The 21,844-nt window shown below is 26.0% G+C and overlaps 1 protein-coding gene across 1 annotated transcript in view; it reads right to left on the bottom strand.

Moving 5' to 3' along the window:
* Positions 1-12,673: 12,673 nt before the first annotated feature.
* LOC107452962 (carnitine O-acetyltransferase) overlaps positions 12,674-21,844 on the bottom strand; it is a 33,809-nt gene continuing 24,638 nt past the window's right edge. The window contains exons 12-14 of the mRNA XM_016069598.4: positions 20,031-20,229; positions 15,898-16,035; positions 12,674-14,119 (exon numbers count right to left, since the gene is read on the bottom strand). Of these exons, the coding sequence (XP_015925084.1) occupies positions 13,904-14,119; positions 15,898-16,035; positions 20,031-20,229 (553 nt within the window). The 3' untranslated portion in view covers positions 12,674-13,903. The remainder of the gene's footprint in view (positions 14,120-15,897; positions 16,036-20,030; positions 20,230-21,844) is intronic.

Raw genomic sequence — 21,844 nt, 5'->3', positions numbered from 1 at the left:
TTAATATTTTAAAGTTAGTTGTATTATTTTAATATTGTAATTTGTCTAATTGTAATTATCTAAACTATTTCCGTTGTTTACGACGACGATGATTTAACTATTACATCCACACCAATTTAGTTAACAAAAAATGATTTATCAATCCGAAACTAATTAAAAAGAAAAAAAGTGTATTAAAATGTAAAAAATTTAATTAATGAATTTTGTAATTTTACTCCTTTAAACTTGTTAATGCTGAGCAATACATTTTGTCGATACATTTTAATCATAATGACATAGAATGGTTTTTCGCTCCTCAAAAACATATTGAATTAAAAATAACTTGTTATTTAAATTTTGATTCTAGCATAGATTTGAATTTAATCATTAATATAAATTTTCAGCTTACAAAAAAATGGAAAATTAACTTTATCATAATTTTAATGATAAGCACAAGGTATAAAAACATTAAAATAAATGAAGGAGTAAAAGAGATTGATTTCTAAAATTAAATCTTATTTTGAAATGACTTTGAATTTTCACAAGTCTTCTGATTTTTCTGGTTAATTCCAAGGTAAAGCTTAAAATGTATACAAAGAAAAAAAAATACAATTTTAAACATATAAATATGCAGTAATTTAATGAAGTAGAATTAACTTTATCATATTAAGTTTTCATGATAAAGGACTAGGGATGAAAAAATTAAAACAAATGAAGGAATTAATTTCCAGCTCGCCATATTTAAATATGTTTCTTATTTACAGAAGTATAATCTAAACACATTATAAAATTATAACCAAAAATTTTATTGTATATTAGAGGCTACGTGCTTTTTTAACTTAACAATGCAATATTATTTTTTGAATTATAGCTATTTGAAACAAAATTGTAGAGCGAAAAAGACTAATGGAAATTTAAAAGAATCTTTCGAAAAACCAAATGATATTGAGAAATTATGTAATATACTTTTAAAATATTTAAAAATTTTCAAGTATAAATTGAATGAAATATATTGAAAGAATTTAAAATGTTCTAACAAAATATAGAGAAAACAATTTACAAAAATATCATTAACATAAGCGTAAAAGCAAAAATCCGATAAAAATGTAATCTAAAAAAATTATTACAACTAAACAAAGACTAAATCTGAAAAATTTGCTGTACTTATTAAAAATTTGTTGTATTATAACATAGTTTTTATTAAGACTTATTATTTTATTAATGAGAATAAAGAGTTACTGGTCACAAAATTAATCACAAAAATTCCCATTTAGCTTAAAAATGTTTGAAAAATAACAAGGACAGAAGAATAGAAATTATTATAGAGAAAATAAAAATTCGAAAAAAAATTATTTTTAAAAATAACTGACAAATAATCAAAGTAAACTACGAAGTTTGAAAATTAAAATGTTCGGAAAAAGCATTTCAATAATACATGACTAAATATAGAAAGTAAATAATGTCAGACAAAAATCGTAATTACTGAGCCAGGTATACCTGCAAAAAATGCATTAAACTATGTGTGACGCACAAAAAAAAGGAATAAATTAAAAGATTACTGATCATCACTGAACAACCTTAGAATCGTCAGCCCTGTGTATAACAAAAATATTCAAATCGCAAACATAAGAAGGCTCTAACTGCTCTGACTAAATTGTCGAACTGTTTTTTTTCCTTCCAGATTACAGCTATCCCATTATTTTAAGGGTCAAGAATCTGCATACGTTGATTGAAAAAGTTTTTTCAAAGCAAGTACGTTTTCGTGGGGGAAATTTCTTGACTCTTAAAATCGTCTACCCTTACACTAATTATTTCGCATATTTAAAGTCAGGTTAACGAACTATCCGAATTGAGTCCTATGAAAATGCGATTGTTTGATCTAAGAGTGCTTGCTTTGTTTATTTATTTATTTACGCTCAATGCATTGTTTGATTTTGCTTCAAAATAGAAAACTTTAGCCTCTTGCTAGTTCACGTACATAAATAATTATTACCTGCACTGCACAGAATCAAAAATTAAAAGTGCGTGAGCATGCGAGATATTACAAGAAAGTGCTAAACCTCACCACTCAAGTAACGAACAATTTAAATTTGAACAAAATAATAATTTGTGTTTGCTCGGTTTAGCCGTTTCTGTACATGTTCCGTAAATTTTCACATTTAACTGACCAATTAGAATATGAAAAGACAACAGCTTTCTTTTTATCGCTTTTCTAGTAAAAATAATGTGATGCAAAAAAAAACTAAATATAATTTACTACTAAATGGATATTCAATTATTTTAATAATTCTTTATAAAATTGAGCAATGTTTTATATTTTTTTTTAAGATTTGGGTGTCAATGTCGACGATGAATATGTGTTTGCTTCTTCTAAATGCTACAATTAATAATTTTAGTTGAGATTCCTCAAAATTGTCAGGAAATCGCATGAACAATTGGAACTTAAGCGAAGATTTTCGTTTTAAGAGATCCTGAAAATTGATTAGTAGAAGAGAAATTGACATTGAATGTATTAACTATAAAATCGGTGATGGCTCCCAATTTCTACTTTGCCCAGGAACTTCTTTTTCTCTTTCAGACGAAATCTTAAAATAAATTATCCCATTTTTTTCTTTGGTGCATACTTCTATATTCATTTTTGCATATTTTTAGCTTTCTGAAATTATTTTATAAGAAATAACTTTTTTTTTTGTACATAAATTTCAAAATTCTAAAAAAATTTCTGAAGTTAATTTTTAATTGAACTATAGGTTATAGTTTTATTATGTTACGCAAACTAAACGAAAAACAAATTAGTTATCGAACTTTTAAAATTGGATAAAATGAATTTGAGAACTGATGATAAAAACGACATGCGACGTGCGTTATTTGTGTTAATTGATGAAACAACAATCTTATAACAACAACAATCTTAACGCCAAAGTTTCATTGATATTGTCTATGAAAGAAAATTTTTTTAAACAAAGCTATTAAAGCTACAGGTCATCAAATAAAACCAAACTATTTTGATTCAGATTATTATTATTATCCGGTATACAGAAAGACAGGTATGATGGAATTAACAGGTCAGACACTGAAAATTGTATTTCGAAGGTTTTATAAAATCAAAAAATGGATTTAATATAAAATGCAAACTTTGAAGAAAGTATAGCTCTGTCTATATATAATATGGTTACCATATGACGTATTAGATTAAATGATATTGTAAAATTAAAAAAAGAATAATAACAGTTGGAGCTAATTTAATTAACTAAGTTATTACTTTATTATTATTTTTAAACTTAACTTTTCAGACAATTTTAGTAAATATCTGTATTGTTGTATAAATTAAGTTTATGAAACTGGCGCATATATCACTTATGGGCAATGGAAGCTCATAACTTAAAATTAAATAAATAAAGTAATCATAAAAAGTCTTAAATAAAGTATCCCTAGTCAACAAGCTAATTATAATGCAAGTCATGAAGTGTCAATTTCATAAAACTTCTTGAATCTGTTTAATATATAGTTATAAAAAATGAAATTACTTATTGATTTCAAATTAAAAATTTTCAACACTTTTTATAGAAATTGGATGGATTTTTACGGTTTTATGTATCACATATGCTCTCCTTTTAAAAAGCTACTATAAAAAAAATATTCAGCAGTTATATAATTAACATCGAGTTAAAAATAAAGTTACGTTACTCCAGTGTGTACAGGGACCTAAAAATATGGCTATATATTAAAGAAGATTCTTTTTTGAATAATTTGCCTAATAAAACTTTTGATCAGAAAGGCATGTAAATATATATATTCGTGACGTCATATATGAGTAAACAATCATGACAGGGAACTATTTATTTATTTGAAATTCCAAAGCAAATATAATACCAAAGAAAAAGGTTATACAGCTTTTTTCCTAAATAAAAAATTCTTTTTAATGGCTTGTCTTGACAATGAATTTTATTTGCTTCGGATTTTTAAAGAGAAAAATAAAATAAACAAAAATATAACACAATAACATATATATAACATATATAACACATAATACATATATAACATATAATATATAACACAAAATGCGGAAAAATAAATGGAATTTAAGTAGTTTTATGTGTAGTATTTTTCTCATATTGTTCCAGTTTAATTTATCTGGATTTAAGTCGTAATTGTCATGTTTAAAACGGAAAATAAAAATATTCAATTGATAAAGAGAAATATTCACATTTTTAAGAAATGATGAATTACAATAGTATTAATCGCATTAATTTTTTAATCTCCATCAACAGCATTTATAATTTCAGGATTAAAATTTTTGAAAATTAATACTTTAAATTCAGAAGAAATAGTCATGAAAAAAGCTTTCACAAAGTTAATTAACACAATTTTAGCATCCTATGAAAATTATGATTTAAAAAAAAAAGACTACAAAAATTACGCGGATTATTTTTTCCCCTCCAATGTTACGGAATGTGTTTTACCCTCCAATATTGCCCCATTCTTAAAAATAAGTTTTTTGTTTAATTAAAGTTTTTATTACTGAGAATGATAAAATATTATGAAAATTTTTAATGAACCTTTTTTAAAGAATAATTTTTTAACATTTTTATTGTTAAAAATAAAAATGGTAGTTAATTTGTTTGTATTAAAATAAAAATTATCATTATTTAAACGAATTATCCTTATTTATACAAATTATTGTTGGTGTATAATGTTTTTTTTTTAATTGGTTTATTTCACATGAGAGAGAGTAAATGTATAACAGATTTGGTGTTAGAGTTCTGCTCTACGTAATCATATGATATACATAATATAATAATAGTTATCATATAAGATAAAAATAAAATAGTAAATTTAAAAAATTAGAAAAAGGAAAAAGAAAAACACCTTTCAGAGCTGATATGATGCATTCTCAATCGTGTTATTTTCCTGTTTTTAGAATCAATAGTTTTTCGGTCATTTTTATTTATTTATTTTTAGTATATTAATCTGCAATGAATATCACTTTTGTGCCAAAAGAGCAGAAGAAAATTAATTTCAATAAAATAAAGGCATTGATGATCTTAAGGAACCGATATTAAAATATACCTCCTAAAAGTTGAAAGAATAATCGAAAATACGAAAACAAATTTTTTATTTCAAGGTACTTTATTTATTATTTTTTTATTGACTAGGATTTTCTTAAAAAATTAAAGGTTGAATTTCATTTTCGAATAAAAACAAAGTTTTTAAAAGTGAAAAGAATTCAAAATATTATTTAACAATTAAAAAAAATTAAATTCGTAACATAAACTAATCCATACACCAACAACAAACGGTAAAATCATGAACTAATGTACTATTTAAATGTATTTGATATACGAACAACTATCTGAAGCAATTCAAATAGTACATAAATGCATAATTATTAAAGCATTAAATAATTTAATGAAATGAAAACATTTGCTTACCTCCTTCGATATCTATTTTACGTTTCCTTGTTATTTAATTTATCAAACTGATGTAAAAAAAAATAACGACAACAACAACAACAAAAAAAATTTAAAAAAATAATTTAAAACAATTAAACAAAATAAAAAAAATATGCTTTCTTTTGAAATTGATAACTTAAATTATGTAATTAAAAGAGCTAAAAAAAAATTTAACAGAGAGCGTTTATTTACGTTAGTCTAGGAAATGTCTCATCACAAAAATACCAGACCAGAGAAAATATCAACAAGTCCTCCCCAGTTTAGATCCCTTAAAAGCTTAAAACACTGTTTTCTCAGAAAATCTAGATAATTGCTTGTTTGAGACGATTTACGAAGAGATATCCAAATTAGATATGTTTCTGTGGATATCTGACATTTTAAAAAGAGGACAAAGGAGCAAAAGGCCATAAAAATGAAAATTTAAGAAGCAAAGTACTTTTACCCACAGTGTGTAACATGAGGTGGCTGTTTCTGAGGAGTCAAATAACTGTCTTTGTGGGGGGTTTGGCCACCAGAATTATATGCCAAAGTGGGTGGAAAGGAAATTGTTGAAAGTCAGGGGTGGCTTTGAAACCAATTTTTATCAGTGAAGGTTGCATTTTATTACTCTTTCCGCCCGGGAAGGGCAAAAGAGATGAAGTTGGGATGAGATTTTCTTTTAATTATATAGAAAGTTATACGTGAAAAAAAAGTCTTTGTCTTAAGAAAGTTTTTTAGACAGTTTTTTTTTCTGAAATTACCAATTTAACTTAATTTTATTTTCACGAATTTTTAAATTTCAATAAGGGCGAAGCAAATTATTCGCCTTTCAATTAAATTTCAGAGGAAAATAAAAGTTTTAATTTCAAAAATAGAAGAAAAAAAAACAGTACTTTTTTTCAAAAGTTACCAATTTAACTTGACTTCATTCTCACGAATTTCCGAATTTCAGAAGTGGCTAAGAACACTATTCGCCCCCTCAGTTAAATTTCAGAGGAAAAAAATGTTTAAAAAAAAACTTTAAAGTAGAAAATTTTTTTTCTTCTAAAATTACCAATTTAACTTTATTTTCACGAAAGGCTAAATTTCAGAAGGGGCGAAGCACATTTTTCGCTCCCTTAATTTAAATTCCCAGTAAAATAAAGTTTTTGATTTCGAAAATAACTTTAAAGTAGAAAGAAAAATATTGCTTTTTTCTAAAGTTATCAATTTAACTTGACATTATTTTCACGAATGACTAAATTTCAGAAGGGGCGACGCACATTTTTCACCCTTCAATTAAATTTCAGAGGTAAATAAAGTTTTTTACTTAGAAAATAGCTTTAAAGGGGAAAAAATAGTGCTTTTTTCCTAAAGTTATCAATCTAACTTGACTTCATTCTCATGAATGTCTAAATATCAAAAGGGGTTTAATGTCTAAATATCACTCAATTAAACTTCAGAAGAAAATAGTGCTTTTTAAAAAAAAAAAAAAAAAAAAAAAAAAAAAACAACTAAAAGGGTTCTTTTTTTTCTTTCTAAAATTGCCAATTTAACTTAACTTTATTTTCACGAATGGCAAAATTTCAGAAGGGGTGAAGCACATTATTCGCCCCCTCAATTTCAATTCACAGTAAAATAAAGTTTTTAATTTCGAAAATAGCTTTAAAGTAGAAAAAGAAATGGATCTTTTTTCTAAAGTTACCAATTGAACTTGACTTCATTCTCACGAATATCTAAATTTTATAAAGGGCTAAGTACACTATTCGCCTCTTCAATTAAATTTAAGACAAAAAATTTTTTTTTTTTAAAGTTTTTTTTCTTCTTCCAAATTACCAACTTCATTTTACTTTCACGAATGGCTAAATTTTAGAAGGGGCGAAGCACACTATTCGCCCCCTCAATTGAATTTCAAAAGAAAATAGTGTTTTTTTTTCTTACATTTTTTTTATAAAAACTTCAAAGTTAAGAAAAAGTTCCTTTTCGTCTTCTGAAATTACCAATTGAACTTAACTATGTTTTCAAGAATGGCTAAATTTCAGAAGGGACGAAGCACGTTATTCGCCCCTTCAATTTAAATTCACAGTAAAATAAGTAATTTTTGATTTCGAAAATAACCTTAAAGTTGAAAAAGAAATGGTTATTTTTCTCTAAAGTTATCAATTTAACTTGACATTATTATCACGAATGGCGAAATTTCAAGAGGGGCGAAGTACACTACTCACCCTTCATTTAAATTTCAGAATTAAATAAAGTTTTTTTCTTAGAAAATCGCTTCAAAGTTGAAAAAAGTTTTTTTCTTCCATTAAGTTTACTAATTTAAATTGACTTTATTTTTGTGAATGTCTAAATTTCAGAAGGGGCGAAACGCAATATAGGCCCTTTTATTAAATTTCAGAAGACAATAAGGTTTTCTTACTTGATTTTATTTTCTGGAATGTTTAAATTTCAGGAGGGGCGAAATATATTGTTTGCCCCCTCACTAAAATTTCAGAGGGGGCGACTGCCCCCCCGGCTGGCACGCCACTGCAAGCATTACAAATAATGCTTAGTACTTACATTTTGAATCTTCTCTTAATCGGAAACTTAGTGACAAGAATTTGTTTCTTTTAAATTTAATTCTGTGATAGATAAAAAACATTTTCGACTTATTAGAAATTACAGCAAAAAAAAAAAAAAATTATCGAGCATCTGAAATTAATTTTTTTCTTATTTTCCGCGATATTCAATTCAAGGAAATTAAATAAAACATGATATTCATTCCCTCTTTTATGCGTTTTTAAATTTGCAAATGTATACCAAATTTGCAAATGTTCTTTCAAAAAGTTGAATGGGAGAATTTCTGCGAGAAAATTTCTGATACGCACATGATGACTTATATTCGCAAAATGCAAAAAAAAAATAAAATAAAAAAGAGCAATATACACAATTATTTTTGCATTTGAATAAATATTTTCTTGGGTGCAAAACCTGAGAAATAATTTTTTTTTTTTTTTGCACCGTTGGTATTTTAAATTTCACAGAAACGAAGAATTTAGTTTTTTTTAAACGAAAGAAAAATATTTTAAACCCATATAGATTTTTTACGAAAATTGTCCTCAAAAAAACGACAACTAATATATTTTAGTTAGCGGGCCTCAAAAAAAGGCTTGGTGGGCCTGATGCAGCCGCGGGCCGAAAATGGTATCCACTGATATTGTATACATATTTTCTCCTGTGTCCATTTCTTAAAAAAAAAACTAGCATTGCTGTTTGTTTTGTTTGCAATCCTGCGATTCTATAATCCACCCTCTCGCATACAAACGAGGCAACTTCGTACGGACTCTGTTAGTCCTGGTCAAAGCATTGATAGGCAAATTTTAAACACAACGCATCGACTGAGCGGTGTTTAAAATAAAGTGTTTTAGAGGCACCGAAAGACAGAGAGAAATTATATTCATTTGCGTATAGTAATATAACACTCTATACTATAGAGACAGTGGGCCTGGTTGGTAGGTCACTGGGGCCATGTCCAAGAATTCGTGGGTTTGATCCGTGCCAGCCGAAGACTCCCCGTGTAGTAAATGGTGACTGATGCTTGTTAAATCTGTCGAGTCGCAAAGACCTCCATGTTCCCATAACAAATCAATACCTCTGGGTTTACTGATCCAGGAGCTCCTTGTCTTCTGGATTGGTTCAAAATTACAAGGCAACGGAGTTGAACATTAGTTGTCGCAAACCCAAAAATTGGGTCGGCTGTTCAACGACAGATATAAAATATAAAGAGACAGTGCAATGACCAATGCCGTTCTCGCAGAGAGGTCCTTAAAGACGCAAACCGAGATCAATAGGCAGCGAGAACCATGATCAATTAGGCAGCATAGATTCTTTGTCACTGCATTCAGTATATACTCATGAAGTATCATTCAGTATACTTCAACATCCACGAGTATACTGTACATGCATCCGCAAGTAGATTCTCCAATATTTATAATGTCCAGTAGGTATGGTTAATTAGGTCGTTTAGATCCTGAAACTTATTTTGATTTCCTGAAGTTTGTGTGTGCTCGGATAGCATTTTTTGCAATAGTGTCTTAATGGTTCGGAATAAATTCCAATGTAATACCTTTGACTCTTACTGATTCAGACAAGTTCACGATTGTCGAATGGTAAGGAAGCATAGTGCAGTTGCAGACTGATCATACAACACCTTCTCTCCGGCATTAGGCGAACAGCAACTTAAGAAAGCGAGCAGTAAATAAAACACATATATGGAAAGAGAATTCCTATACATTTGCATTAGGATGCTCAGATGGAACATTTTAGTGAATTTGAGTAAATTAGTTATAATGTTTATATAAAGATAGTATGTCTTGCCATTGTTCGTGTTAGCAAGCTTTCAAGTGGCTCATTTAAGATGTTTGTCTCAAGGCATTTTACAGCCAAAAGTCAAGTTTTCCAAGGTTACTTATTGAATGTTTATTTCAAATGCACTTAAATTTTCTCTTGTTTAAAAAACAATCAGATACTGTGCCTTGCATCCTTCATGATCTTCAAAATCAGAATAAACGAGTGTTTTAAAGTAGTCAGTAAAAACAATAACAACAACCCATTTATAAGTTAAAGTAATACTTAGAAGAATTATTTTTTGCAATTATTAATATATAAATATCTTTCCTAATTCATATAGTTGGCAGTAATAGCAGTTGGACTTCTTTCCCAATGGGACCTACTTTCGCTAATCATAATTCTAATAAGCTGATCTTTTTTTGTAGTTGTTCAGTTTCAAAGCAGTAGTGTAATTTTATGAAAAGTGTGTATATACTTCCCTAAATAAAATCCTACTGTTAAAACTCCCGCTCATCTTGTGAAGCTGTTTTTCAATAGATTTGAAAGCCTTTCTTTTTAAGTACTATATTATACAAAAGTAACATTGAAATGAACAATAATGAATTATAATTTTTTTTTAAATTCAGAGCACACGAAACAGTCTTTAAAGCGCATGGTTAATTTGTTTTCAATTTATTTGGAGAGAAGGTGGATTCTATATTTTTTTAAGTCCACATTGAAAAAAGAGAAAGGAAGAATTTTTGAGAAATTACAAAAAAAGTTTCGACTCAAATTTCAAATAAATAAAAATAAATAGTTCATAATTAATTTAAACGAAGAGCAAAGAATAGTTCTCAATATCAAGGTTTTAGAAAAAAAAAAAAGATTTAGTAGTAGTTCAAAAAGGAAAATCAAGACATTTTATGTAAAAAAAAAAAAAAAAAAATAACGATAAAAAAAGGAAAATTTTTTATTTATAATTTTAAGAAGGCTAAAAAAAATGTAATACACTGTTTTGAAAATTCCGTTGTATGAGGCATATTTCTTTAATTCTCCATAACATTTACTAGGAAAGAAAATAGAAGTAAAAACGTAGCGTTTTTAAATAAAAAATCAAGATAGGAACAAATTATTAAAAAAACGTAATATTTCGTAATCTGGAATCAAATATCATTATAATAAAAGAAAAGAAATTAATAAATAAAATCATTATTTAAAAAACTGACATTTACAAGGAAAAAAATATTAATATAAAATAATAATAATCGTTAATAAGACGGACGGCAATTTAAAAATAGAAGGCAATTTACTTCATATTTTTTGATAATGAAAGCCTTTAGTGAAAACTAAGAATTTTTAATTAAAAATTATGCAAAATTTAAGTTTTGATTAAAAACAACTTTTGTTAATCAGACGGAAGCATGGTACTCTGACCTCTTCTCTTAGAAAAGAGAGGAAAAAAAGATTGTCTCTGTTACAAGGTGAGAAAAATCATGTATCAGAAACCAAAATAATATATTACATACAGCCCCTCAACCCTTTGACACAGAATATTTATTAAACATGTTTATCATTCATTTTCAGTATTAATTTAGATCAAAATAAGTGAAAATATTATATTTAGCAATTTAATAATTTTTGGTCATAAAATACAACATCAGACAACGGTGTCCCTTTTCGCATTACGGGTAAAATTCTTCAAACATGGTTAATTTCCAAAGAATAATTTTTCAAATATGCACTAATTTGCAGTTATTTAAATCTAAAAGAAACAGTAATTCCTTCTTGAAATTTCTTTAATTTACAAAATCAACTATTGATAATTTTTTGAATATGAATGAAAAAAAAAATTAAAATACTTTTTTTGAATTTTATATTTTAGAACAAATATAATTCCAAGAGTCTGACAGATTTTCTAATAACTATTAGACCGTTTTTAATAATTAAAAAAAAAACAAAATGCATTTTTAATTAGAATTAGAGCACCAGAAAAAAATATATATAAAAAGGGCACCGATGTCTCATCTGCACCAAACTGTTACCCTACTTCAATAATCGCAGATCATTTCAGAAACGAAGTAATGGTAAATTTATAACAGACCATCAACTTATACAATAATTTAAAATTATATTATTGTACAGTTTTTCTTTTGCAGTTACAAAAAAATAAAGAGAAAGCATTTTGTGTTGGGAAAATCTTAACAACTATAAAGCCTGATTTTTTAAAATTCTATTAATGCATAATGTTTATTAGCACACATCTCTTTCGAATGTATTATGTCTTGCAGTGTGTTTTTTTAAACAGGTTCAATAAAATTATAAATATTTAAAAAAAAAAAAAAAGATTTAATTTTTTTTTTTTACATTACCTTAATATTTATCTTGAGGACTCTATCACAATATTTTTCTTACAATACTATGATTCATCCCTATCTTTTCAATACTTTGAAAAATTGTTATTTTAATAATAATTTACAAAAAGGAAAAAAATGAAAGAAAAACAAATCCTTATTCAAATTTAAGAGAAAAAATGAACATTAATTATGCAATATATTTTTGCATTCACTCTTACTTCTATAATGAAGTCAAATATTTAAGATATTGAAGCCACAGAAATACAAATAGTATATAAAAGAAACATATTTTTTCTTCTTTTTTTTAGAGGAACATATTGAATTATGTATATTGAATTATTATAAGAATTGCTCAATAAAATATACTTAAATAAAATTTTTATACAGTGATGATGAATAAAATATTGAAATAATTATTATACACTCTTTATACAATAAAAATTATTTTTATTATCCTTTTTTTTAACATAAATAAATACTTATGAAAACTCAGATCATTATATATAAAATTTATTATATAAATTTAAACTGAGACATAAGTAATGCATTAATAATTTCAAAACTTAATAATAGTAAAGAGAAATACACATTTGTTTCTTAAAAATATCTGAATACACAAAATGCAATAAAAGTATTTATTATATTTCTAACATTATTAATCATTTTAAAGTAAAATATAAGTAGTGAGAAGTGCTGTTGGTTTTTAGTTTAAGCTTGATAATTCCATTTAAAAATAGTTTTGTGGGGAAAAAAAAGAAGGTGAAAGTACAACAAAAGTACAACGAAATCTGTTAAAATGCCTACCTTTTAAGTCTTTATCTTCTGTCTAAGTTGATATCAATAATCAAGAACGAACTTGGTAATATATATATATAAATATTGAACATTTTCTTAAGTGAATAGTTAAATTATTGTCAAATAAATGTTCAACTTACACATATTTCACTATATTAATAACCATTACACTAATTGTCAATATGGAGAAAATGGAAGAAAAAAAAACCGGGCAAGATCACCAAATTAGTTCAAATGAACAAGAAGAAATAACTTTAATAAAAAAGGTCAAAAATTTTTTTCACCCATAAAATTCAACTTGAGTTTTAAGAATTACGAATTTAATATTTTTTAATTTAAGTGCATACATATTTGTACATATTTAAAAAAAGTAGTAATGAAACAAATGTTTACTTTATATAACTTTTACTTATAACAATTTCATATTTGTGAAATTTAATAAGTTGTAAACAAATTTTTACAAATTGTGGTTAGCAAACCATCCCATGGAGATATGTTAACACATTCTAGAAAGTACATAAGGAGTCTGTGTCATCAGTTATTATATGGGAATACTAAGAAGACAAAATAAATAAACGGTTCATTAAAATTTTTTTAACATATTATAATAAAATTAAGAAGTTAGTACCTTTGTTGTGATTGTGTTTTGTTTTGATGCCATCCTATCTTCTAAATCTTACAAGCATAAGTTAAATAACAAGTAACTAATATCAGTTCTCAATAAGAAAAAATATTTCTGGAATACAATTTGTAATAAAAATACAAGTTTAAAATTTTTTGTTACATGTAGAAAAATGCTCAGCAAAACAGTTATCAATTTTTTTCAGTAATATAAATTTCATGCATTTTGAAGTTTCGGTTCATTCATTCATTTATATATATATAAACACTTAATAAATTATAAATAATAACAAATGAACTTCTTTTGCTAGTCTTCTATAGACTTAACCCAATAATCCAAGTTTCTTTAATTCTACAAACTAACATTTCATTGGCAATATAAAATGTTCAGTTTTTATATAACATTCAAAACAATATTTAGCTTTATTTTTACGATTAAAGTTTTGACTTTTGAGTTTGTACAAGACAATCATGCATTTCAGTAAGGCTTTCAGTAAGAGCAGCCATGAAATTGCTGGAGTGCGTAGCTGGACTGCTGTTGCAGGCAGATAAACCAAAATTGATAAAGGATGGTCTTGGATTGTAACAACAAGCATAACCATCAGGAACTAAAGGACCATAACACATAAAAGAATCAAGTGAAGATGGAACCTAAGAATACGTAAAGTAATGAAATAAATTTTATTGAACATTTTACGCTCAGACTAACATAATTTTAAAATTGTAATTTCGATTTATTAATTAAAAATCAGAGATAAGTGATAAAATGATGCACTGAATTTGCATAAAAGTAAAATCTATAAATAAAATTCAATTATGAAAAGTTTTAACAAAATTAATAACAATAAAACTCATGATACGCTATGTAGCACAGGATGATAAATTTTTTGAACATTTTAAGAAGTCTTTGTTTAAAAATATTGAATTCAATAAATTTATTAATTATCATGTTAACAAGCAGCACAGCTATCTTCACCTGGATGAAACAGTGAAGTCATCAATGCGCTTCAGCACACAGAGTTATCGATTTTAAATACTGCTTTGTGCTGCCCTTCTCTAAACTGTTCTATTTGTTTTTCAATTTTAAATGGGTTTGTAAGTCTATTTTATAAAGAGCATTTAGTAAGTATGTGTATAAATGAATTAGTATGTGTATAAACAAATAAATAAATTAAGAAATTATGTCACATTCAATGATATAATTTGCAGAGTAGTTTGGCAGATATAATATATTAAAATATACAAGAAAAAAATTAACAATAAAATTTAAAAGTATATTAAATTTACTAAAAAAAATTTGTTGTATGCATATTTTTTTAAAAAAATTTTTATTTTATAAGAATGAAAAAGGGTTTTTAATTTCTTTTCAAAGCATCGATTTACCATTTATTTGAAAATAATTATTTAATACTAAATCAAGAATGTCGTTGAACTTCATAGTAGATTGTTTCTTTGTATTTCATTCTATTTAAAGATTATGTTAACTTCATAAAATTTAACTGATTAAGTGCTGAGAGGCTTTTTAAAATCTCATTTGCTTTGAGTACATTTGATTTTATAAAGAGAACAATTTTATAAACTGGTATTTAGACTTAGATAAAAAGTTTTAAAGTTAAATTTTGCGAATACAATAAATTAAGAGCTACACTTAAATTTTATTTCAATTATTTTAATTTATATTGAACATAAACTATTTTTACTCAACAGAAAGTTTTTCCAATATTCATGTATTGTTATTTGTTTAGCAGAATTTGAACAAAGGACTCAAGATTGTTTGAAAATTTATTAAATTTTTCAACTACCAGTCACTGGCATCAATAATAGTTCAGCCATTCTATTGTGGCCTGTAGAAATGGAATATTACTTACTTTCCTCCGGAATAATATACATATACAATTGTGAATTTGAACTTAATTTGAAGATAACAACAGGAACTAAACTAAATTAAATAACGAATAAAGGATATCATCCCAGAAAGATACGGCTTAAAGCTTTATTTATGGGAATTGAAAAGGCATGTCTAATTTATGATTAAATTTGATGTTGAGGTTGCTTTCAGTAGATTTTGTTATTTAGTAGATGCCTTATTTATTAGATACTGTTTTGTTTTTCATGTATATGACTGCCCACTAACTGACTATTTCTGTTTTGCCAATGCAAAAAAGAAAATTTCCTCCTTTTTTTAAATGATATATGTATTAGTGTACTAAGTAATATAGGTGCAATAATAATTTGAGCTAACCTTACCCCCATGAAAATTTTCTCATGTGTAGTAACTAGATTATGCATACATTGATGCTTCAGATATCAATTAGGTACAAGTTATTCCTTTAAAAAGTATGAAATATCAAACTATATTATTTGACAGTTGAACTTCTGCTGCTTTTATTTGGGAATTATTGCTCGAATATAAAACTTATTAAGTATACCTGACTAGTAGACAACTTGAAATGAGTACTTGTTGTGTAACCACCATCCATGTATAGATCTGGAACATTCATGCCAGATTCCAAAGCAATTTTTTTCAGACCCAAAAGAAGTCTATCAATACCCATACCATTAACAGCCTGAAAAATTAAATCATTTGCGCTTAGACATTTTCACCTCCAATAACTACAATATAATTACATTAAAAAATATATATTGTGACGTTTTGTTAAGACTATCATTTATTAAAATCTACAAAACAGAATAAATAAACTTGATTTCAGATTGATTGCTTTAAAAAAATGACACTGCAAGTAAAAATATTTAAATTGTAAGGGAGTTTATGTAAAGATCGTTTTTTTAAAAACATTTTTAAACAAAAGCCAGAGTTCAATAAAATTTTCCATAAAATTAAATCAGGATGTATTAAATAAACAGTTTTTGAATTTCATCTATATAGAAATCTGTCATGACATTAAAAATTTCCCATCAATACTTTATACTAAGTTTTCATTAACACTAAACTTACCAACCCTTATTACATACCTATTTCTACCATAGCTGGCCAAATGACCATATTTAATGTTTCCAGATTGAATGTAAGAAATATAGATGTTAGGAAGGAAATAAACAAATTAACTTCAATTAAACTAAATTATATATAAATAATTTATATTATATTACAAATTTGTCTGTTTTCAAAAGTTGGATCAGCTCACTTTTTTTTTTTTATCAAAATGGATAAATTTGAGTATTTCTATAAAATTATTTCTTCTCATATTTTCGGAGAAAAAGTTAAGCCCTGAAGTTATTCCACAAAAAGAAACTTTAAAATTATTTGCTCCGTATGCACCTTGTGCATATAAAATTGCAATAAATGCATCTAACTTCTCTTGAGATATATACTTATCAAATACTAACACTCTCTTTGCTTCTTCTATTTTGTATGTTTTTATATGGTTCATAACAATCGTCAATTATCAACAAAAATTCAGTCCTAGCTTAACCCTTCTTAATATGACATTTTGCATATCAAATTAGGCATAGTTCTTGCCTGAAAAAATTATAAAGTGGTGATCTTAAAGATGCTCCACCTATTTGAATTACTTTCTAAACAGATCCATGAATTGCAACATGCTGTTAATTTTTTTTTTCTATTTCTTCTTCAGAACTTGAGATAAATCTTATTCTTTTTGTCCACAGCATATACTCACAATATTTTCCTCTTTATTGTCAGTATCGGTACATTCAAACTGATTATTATTTCAATCAGAACATCTTCATTCTCAGAAAATTCATCTTCACCAAATTCCGAAAACTCTTCGCCTACATTATTTATATCTTCTAAGAACTTGTACTGTCCTGATTGTTTTGACATTTTTATAACTATTAAAACTTTTAGTTTTTGTTACTTTTTTTTACACTAAAATGCTACTTCCAAACTAAAATTTCAGGTACTTTCTTGAAATTTTAACGCAGTTATTTTGGTTGAACTAACAGCACAGCAGTCTTTGCAGAAATGAGCAACAAACTGAATACAACATGTTGAATAAGCATGTACATAATAATTTCAAACCCAATAACCTTATAAAGCAATATATTATTGTCTTGGTCAAATGACCGGTATGCGACAAATATTACTAAAATAAAAAAAATACAAATAAAAAAATAATAGAATATTAACTGTATATAATTAATTGAGAAAGTCATGAAATCAAAAGAGCAAAGGCGATAAGATATGTGCATTTTCAATGCAAAAGTTCATAACTGGTTCGCTGACGGGTTATGGTATGTTTAGTGTTAAAGGCAGAAAATTGCTCACTTTGTTTCTTATCCTGCATAGTCATATATTTATATTCTATTTTTTAAATAATGTTTTCAGTTCTTGTTGTAACAATTCACCAATTTCATTTTCACATCTTTTGCATCAAGAAACTGAATAAGCATATTTCAGAGTCTGCAAGCTTTTTAATAGACAGAATACTGTTAAATACTAACAAACACATATAAACACTGTTAAATTCTTCCATAATAACATTTGTAAGACCTATACAAAAATTGACTTTTCATTCTTAGAGGCTTTTTACTAATATTACATATAACCAAATTTTAAACCGAATGCTGAGACATCAAGGGATCAATTCTAAATGAGAACCCTAAATGTGTTTTAAAAGTTACTAATAAATGGTTTAGAATGTTGACATAACTGTCTGAGTTCTCATCTCTTTCGAATTGACATCGTCCTCTCACCTGATTGTACTCTGTGACTCAGGCTATGGAAGCTGAACATTTGGATATGTGTCCTGCACTAAGTGGTTTAAGTTTTTTTGTTAAAAAGTATTGAAGAGCAAGTGCACAAACAGCAAATGTGCTATTTCCTTTAATGTGTGGCATTTGCAAAATAAAAAATTATTTTATTTATGACAAGTCAATAGGTGCAAGCACTCAGTGTAAATACACAGAACAGTGGAAGAGATATTCAAAATGGTTTCCACCTAAAGTAATACTTTGAATTAATTACATAATATAAATTAGAATGTATCAAACAATTCTCAATATTAAATCAGAATTTTCGTAAGTTTTATAACAAATTATGATTACCTTATATATTTATAATAACAAATTTAATTCAGGCCTTATTAAATACATGAATAGTATTGTTTTATTTTATGGTAAAAACAGATTTTTTTTTGTTGGAGCAGTAACTCAAACAAGCAAATAAATTTCTCTTATTTATTACAATATATACAGTTTTTTTTTAAAAATGGTTTTCTGCCTCTTTACTTACTGTCTTAAAATATTAATGCTTAAAAATACATGTATGATTGATACATGGGTGCCAGTTAAAAAAAATTTCAAGACTGAATATATTTTTTTACTAATTAACACAGTTTAGCATTGTTCATCAGAATTTTCAGAAATATATTGGTCAATGACTGCAAAAATCATCTTTCCATGAGAATGGCTCACATATTATATCAATGAATTGTTTATTTCTTCTTTTAAAAAATAAACATATTTTTTCATAGCAGAGAAAGCAAATATAAAAGCTATCTTGTATTTCTTTTTACATTATTAGCTGAAAAATAAACTATCAGCATTTTCTTGAAGTAATTTATATCTCTACATATATTCTACTCCATCTTAAAATTTTATTCTATGCTCTATAAATTTTATTTTTTTTTAAAAAAAAATAGTATAATTTTGCATCAGCTTTTCATTTTGATTCTTGCAGCATTTCTAAAAATTAGGGGAAAAAAAAAACTCAAAAAGATTTAACACTGAAGATGCTGAAGTTTCATAATTTCAATTCCTTTATTGTGAAGTGACCATTACTCGATTATTTCGCAATAATAACAAAAAATAATGTTTTCATCAAGTAATATTTTTTTAACATTATTTTTAACCAAAGATATTTGCTTCAATTTTTTTAAAAGAAAAAATTAATTTTTTTGAAAAACTCAAAAAACAAATTATAAAGAGATTAATTGTAGTTTGGAATTCAGCTCACTAGCCTTTACTCCAGATTTATTTCAGTACTCAGGACTAAAGAATAGAACAAATGTTGATAGCATAGCAGAATTAGGCATTTTTCTATAATTTATAATCCAAAGAAACTATACAACTAAATTTTGGATTATATAACTTGAACAAGGTTGAATTTTTTTAATTACTATATTTTCATTTTCACAAGCATTCTTTAGTACAGTAGATTGCTTCCCTAAAAATTTTTTTTTTCCTAGACTTAAAATAAAATTACTTAAAAAAAATTATAATATAAAAATAATCTTATTTTTATAAGAAAAGTAGTAAACAAATTAATAAAAAATCTATCTAATTTCTTTAAGAAAAATATTTTTTCAATCTACCTTTGTTGATCAACAACATAACACACTCAAACACTAGATGTTAAAGAATGATGTAAACTAAAATTATCTAATAAGCTTACAATTCAGATTTTTATCTTTTTAAATAGCCTTTAAAGGTGATGCATAATGGCTTGCTTTGTGGATCACTTTGGGATTCTTTTGAGGAATAATTTGTGAATCACAATTTGGGTGCCACAGAGATAGATTGCACATAATAGACACATTATACTCAATATAATGTAAACATAAACATAAAAAGGACTTACTTGATTTGTATAATCCTTGTGCGATTCAACAGCAGTCCTTAAAGCTAAAACTTTGTCAGCAGGCAATGAGGATTTTTTAGCCATTTCCTCACAAAATTTTAAGCTGTCAACGGAGGCAGAACGTATGACATCAGTTCTACCATGCAAGAATTTGCGGAGGGATGCTGATTCATATGTTGCTGCTATTTCTCCATGTATTCTTGTAGAATGATAAAATAAAGTAAAATTAATACCTAAATAAATTGAGTTAGAGAAACATTGTATGCTTCACATTAATCTATTAGTGACAACAGCTCCTTTTTAGGGACAGTTTTAAAAATACATATCATAGACTCATAATTGGTGGAACTATCGTCAATAATGGTACCACATATCAATTGTTTAGATGATTATTATCATTTTAAAAAAAATCAAGAGAAAAGAATGGTTTATGTCCGTAAAATAAAAAAAAAATCAAGCATGGGCAAAAACCATTTTTTCCCCAGCACAACCAATTTTCAGTTGTTATGACTCATGAGTAGAATCAATTTCCCACGTTACTGATTTGTCGACACTTGTTAATTCTATAAATGCAATAGATAATAATCTAATCATAATTTTAATGAAAATTGGACAAAAACGGATCATTCCCCTTATATAAAATATAAAATTTTATCAGACAACAGAAAAAAATATTTTTGTAAATACAATTGTAAAAATACATTTAAAATAAATTTTAGCAAATATTTTTTTTTCTTTGAACTAATTAAGATTTTGAAACTTCTTTGAAATTTTACATTGCATATTACTTCAAATCTTTCAATTAATTCAAATAAATCAAAAACTTTTAAGACATAATTTTGTTTACCAATTTTTCAGTTAGCATTTAATGGTAAGATCAAAATGTTATTGAAAAATTGAGATTTTTACAAAAACATGTTAAAAGCAATTTCAATATCCAACTAAGAACAGCCTTAGTGATTACTGGTTCAAGCATGCCCTATGTGAGGTACACTAAAGTTCTTTATTGAAAGAAGTCCTTAAAGTATTGAGCAATAAAACAAAAGTATGATAATGCATTGTTTGCTAGTTGAAAGAAACTTGCTCTAGTTTTTAAATTAACTTATAGTTTTTACAATCGTATAAAAGTATTTTCTTAAATATTTAAGTATGATTTAAATTTATGTACAAATAGTTACCCAAATGTATTAATAAACAACGATTATTAAAAAAATAGAATAAAAGAACAACAATTTACCAATTAAAGAAATTTAAAGTACATTAAATAATATTTTTGATATCAATAATCACTCTTTTAGTTTATACCTGCACATAAAAGAAGTATGAAAATTATTTGAAAACACTATTTAGTTTTAAAAGTAATTTTATTAAAAATTATAGAGTTTAAATACAACTTAAACAATAACTCAATTTTTTTAAATGTATTAAATTAAACACACATTTTCAATCAAATGTCATGAAAACTGCTTTTGATATGTATAACCAAATTATTTCAGGATATGAAAGTTTATGTGTTTTTTATAAAATCTCACTTACTTAAAATGTAAAACTTCAGTCTAATTCAAAAACATGTGAAATATATTGCATAATTTATCTCTATATAAAAAATAACGTTTGATTATTATGTAATGATCTCAAATATTGTGGGTTAATTTTAGGTATGTGGTGTAATATACAGGGCAAATGTGACACAAAGTGAAAAACCTTGAAAATTTTATGTGCAAAAAATCGATATCAAAATTTTAATTTGTGTACCATACATGTTTTTTATTTAACAAATTTCTTTAGAAATAAAATTACTAATTAAATTAATT

This window comes from Parasteatoda tepidariorum, chromosome 10, assembly GCF_982258835.1.
Source record: "Parasteatoda tepidariorum strain Cologne lab strain chromosome 10, Ptep-v5.0, whole genome shotgun sequence".
NCBI lineage: Eukaryota > Metazoa > Arthropoda > Arachnida > Araneae > Theridiidae > Parasteatoda > Parasteatoda tepidariorum.
The sequence above is the reverse complement of the archived record's forward strand: the minus strand, read 5'-3'. Positions and strand labels throughout refer to the sequence as shown.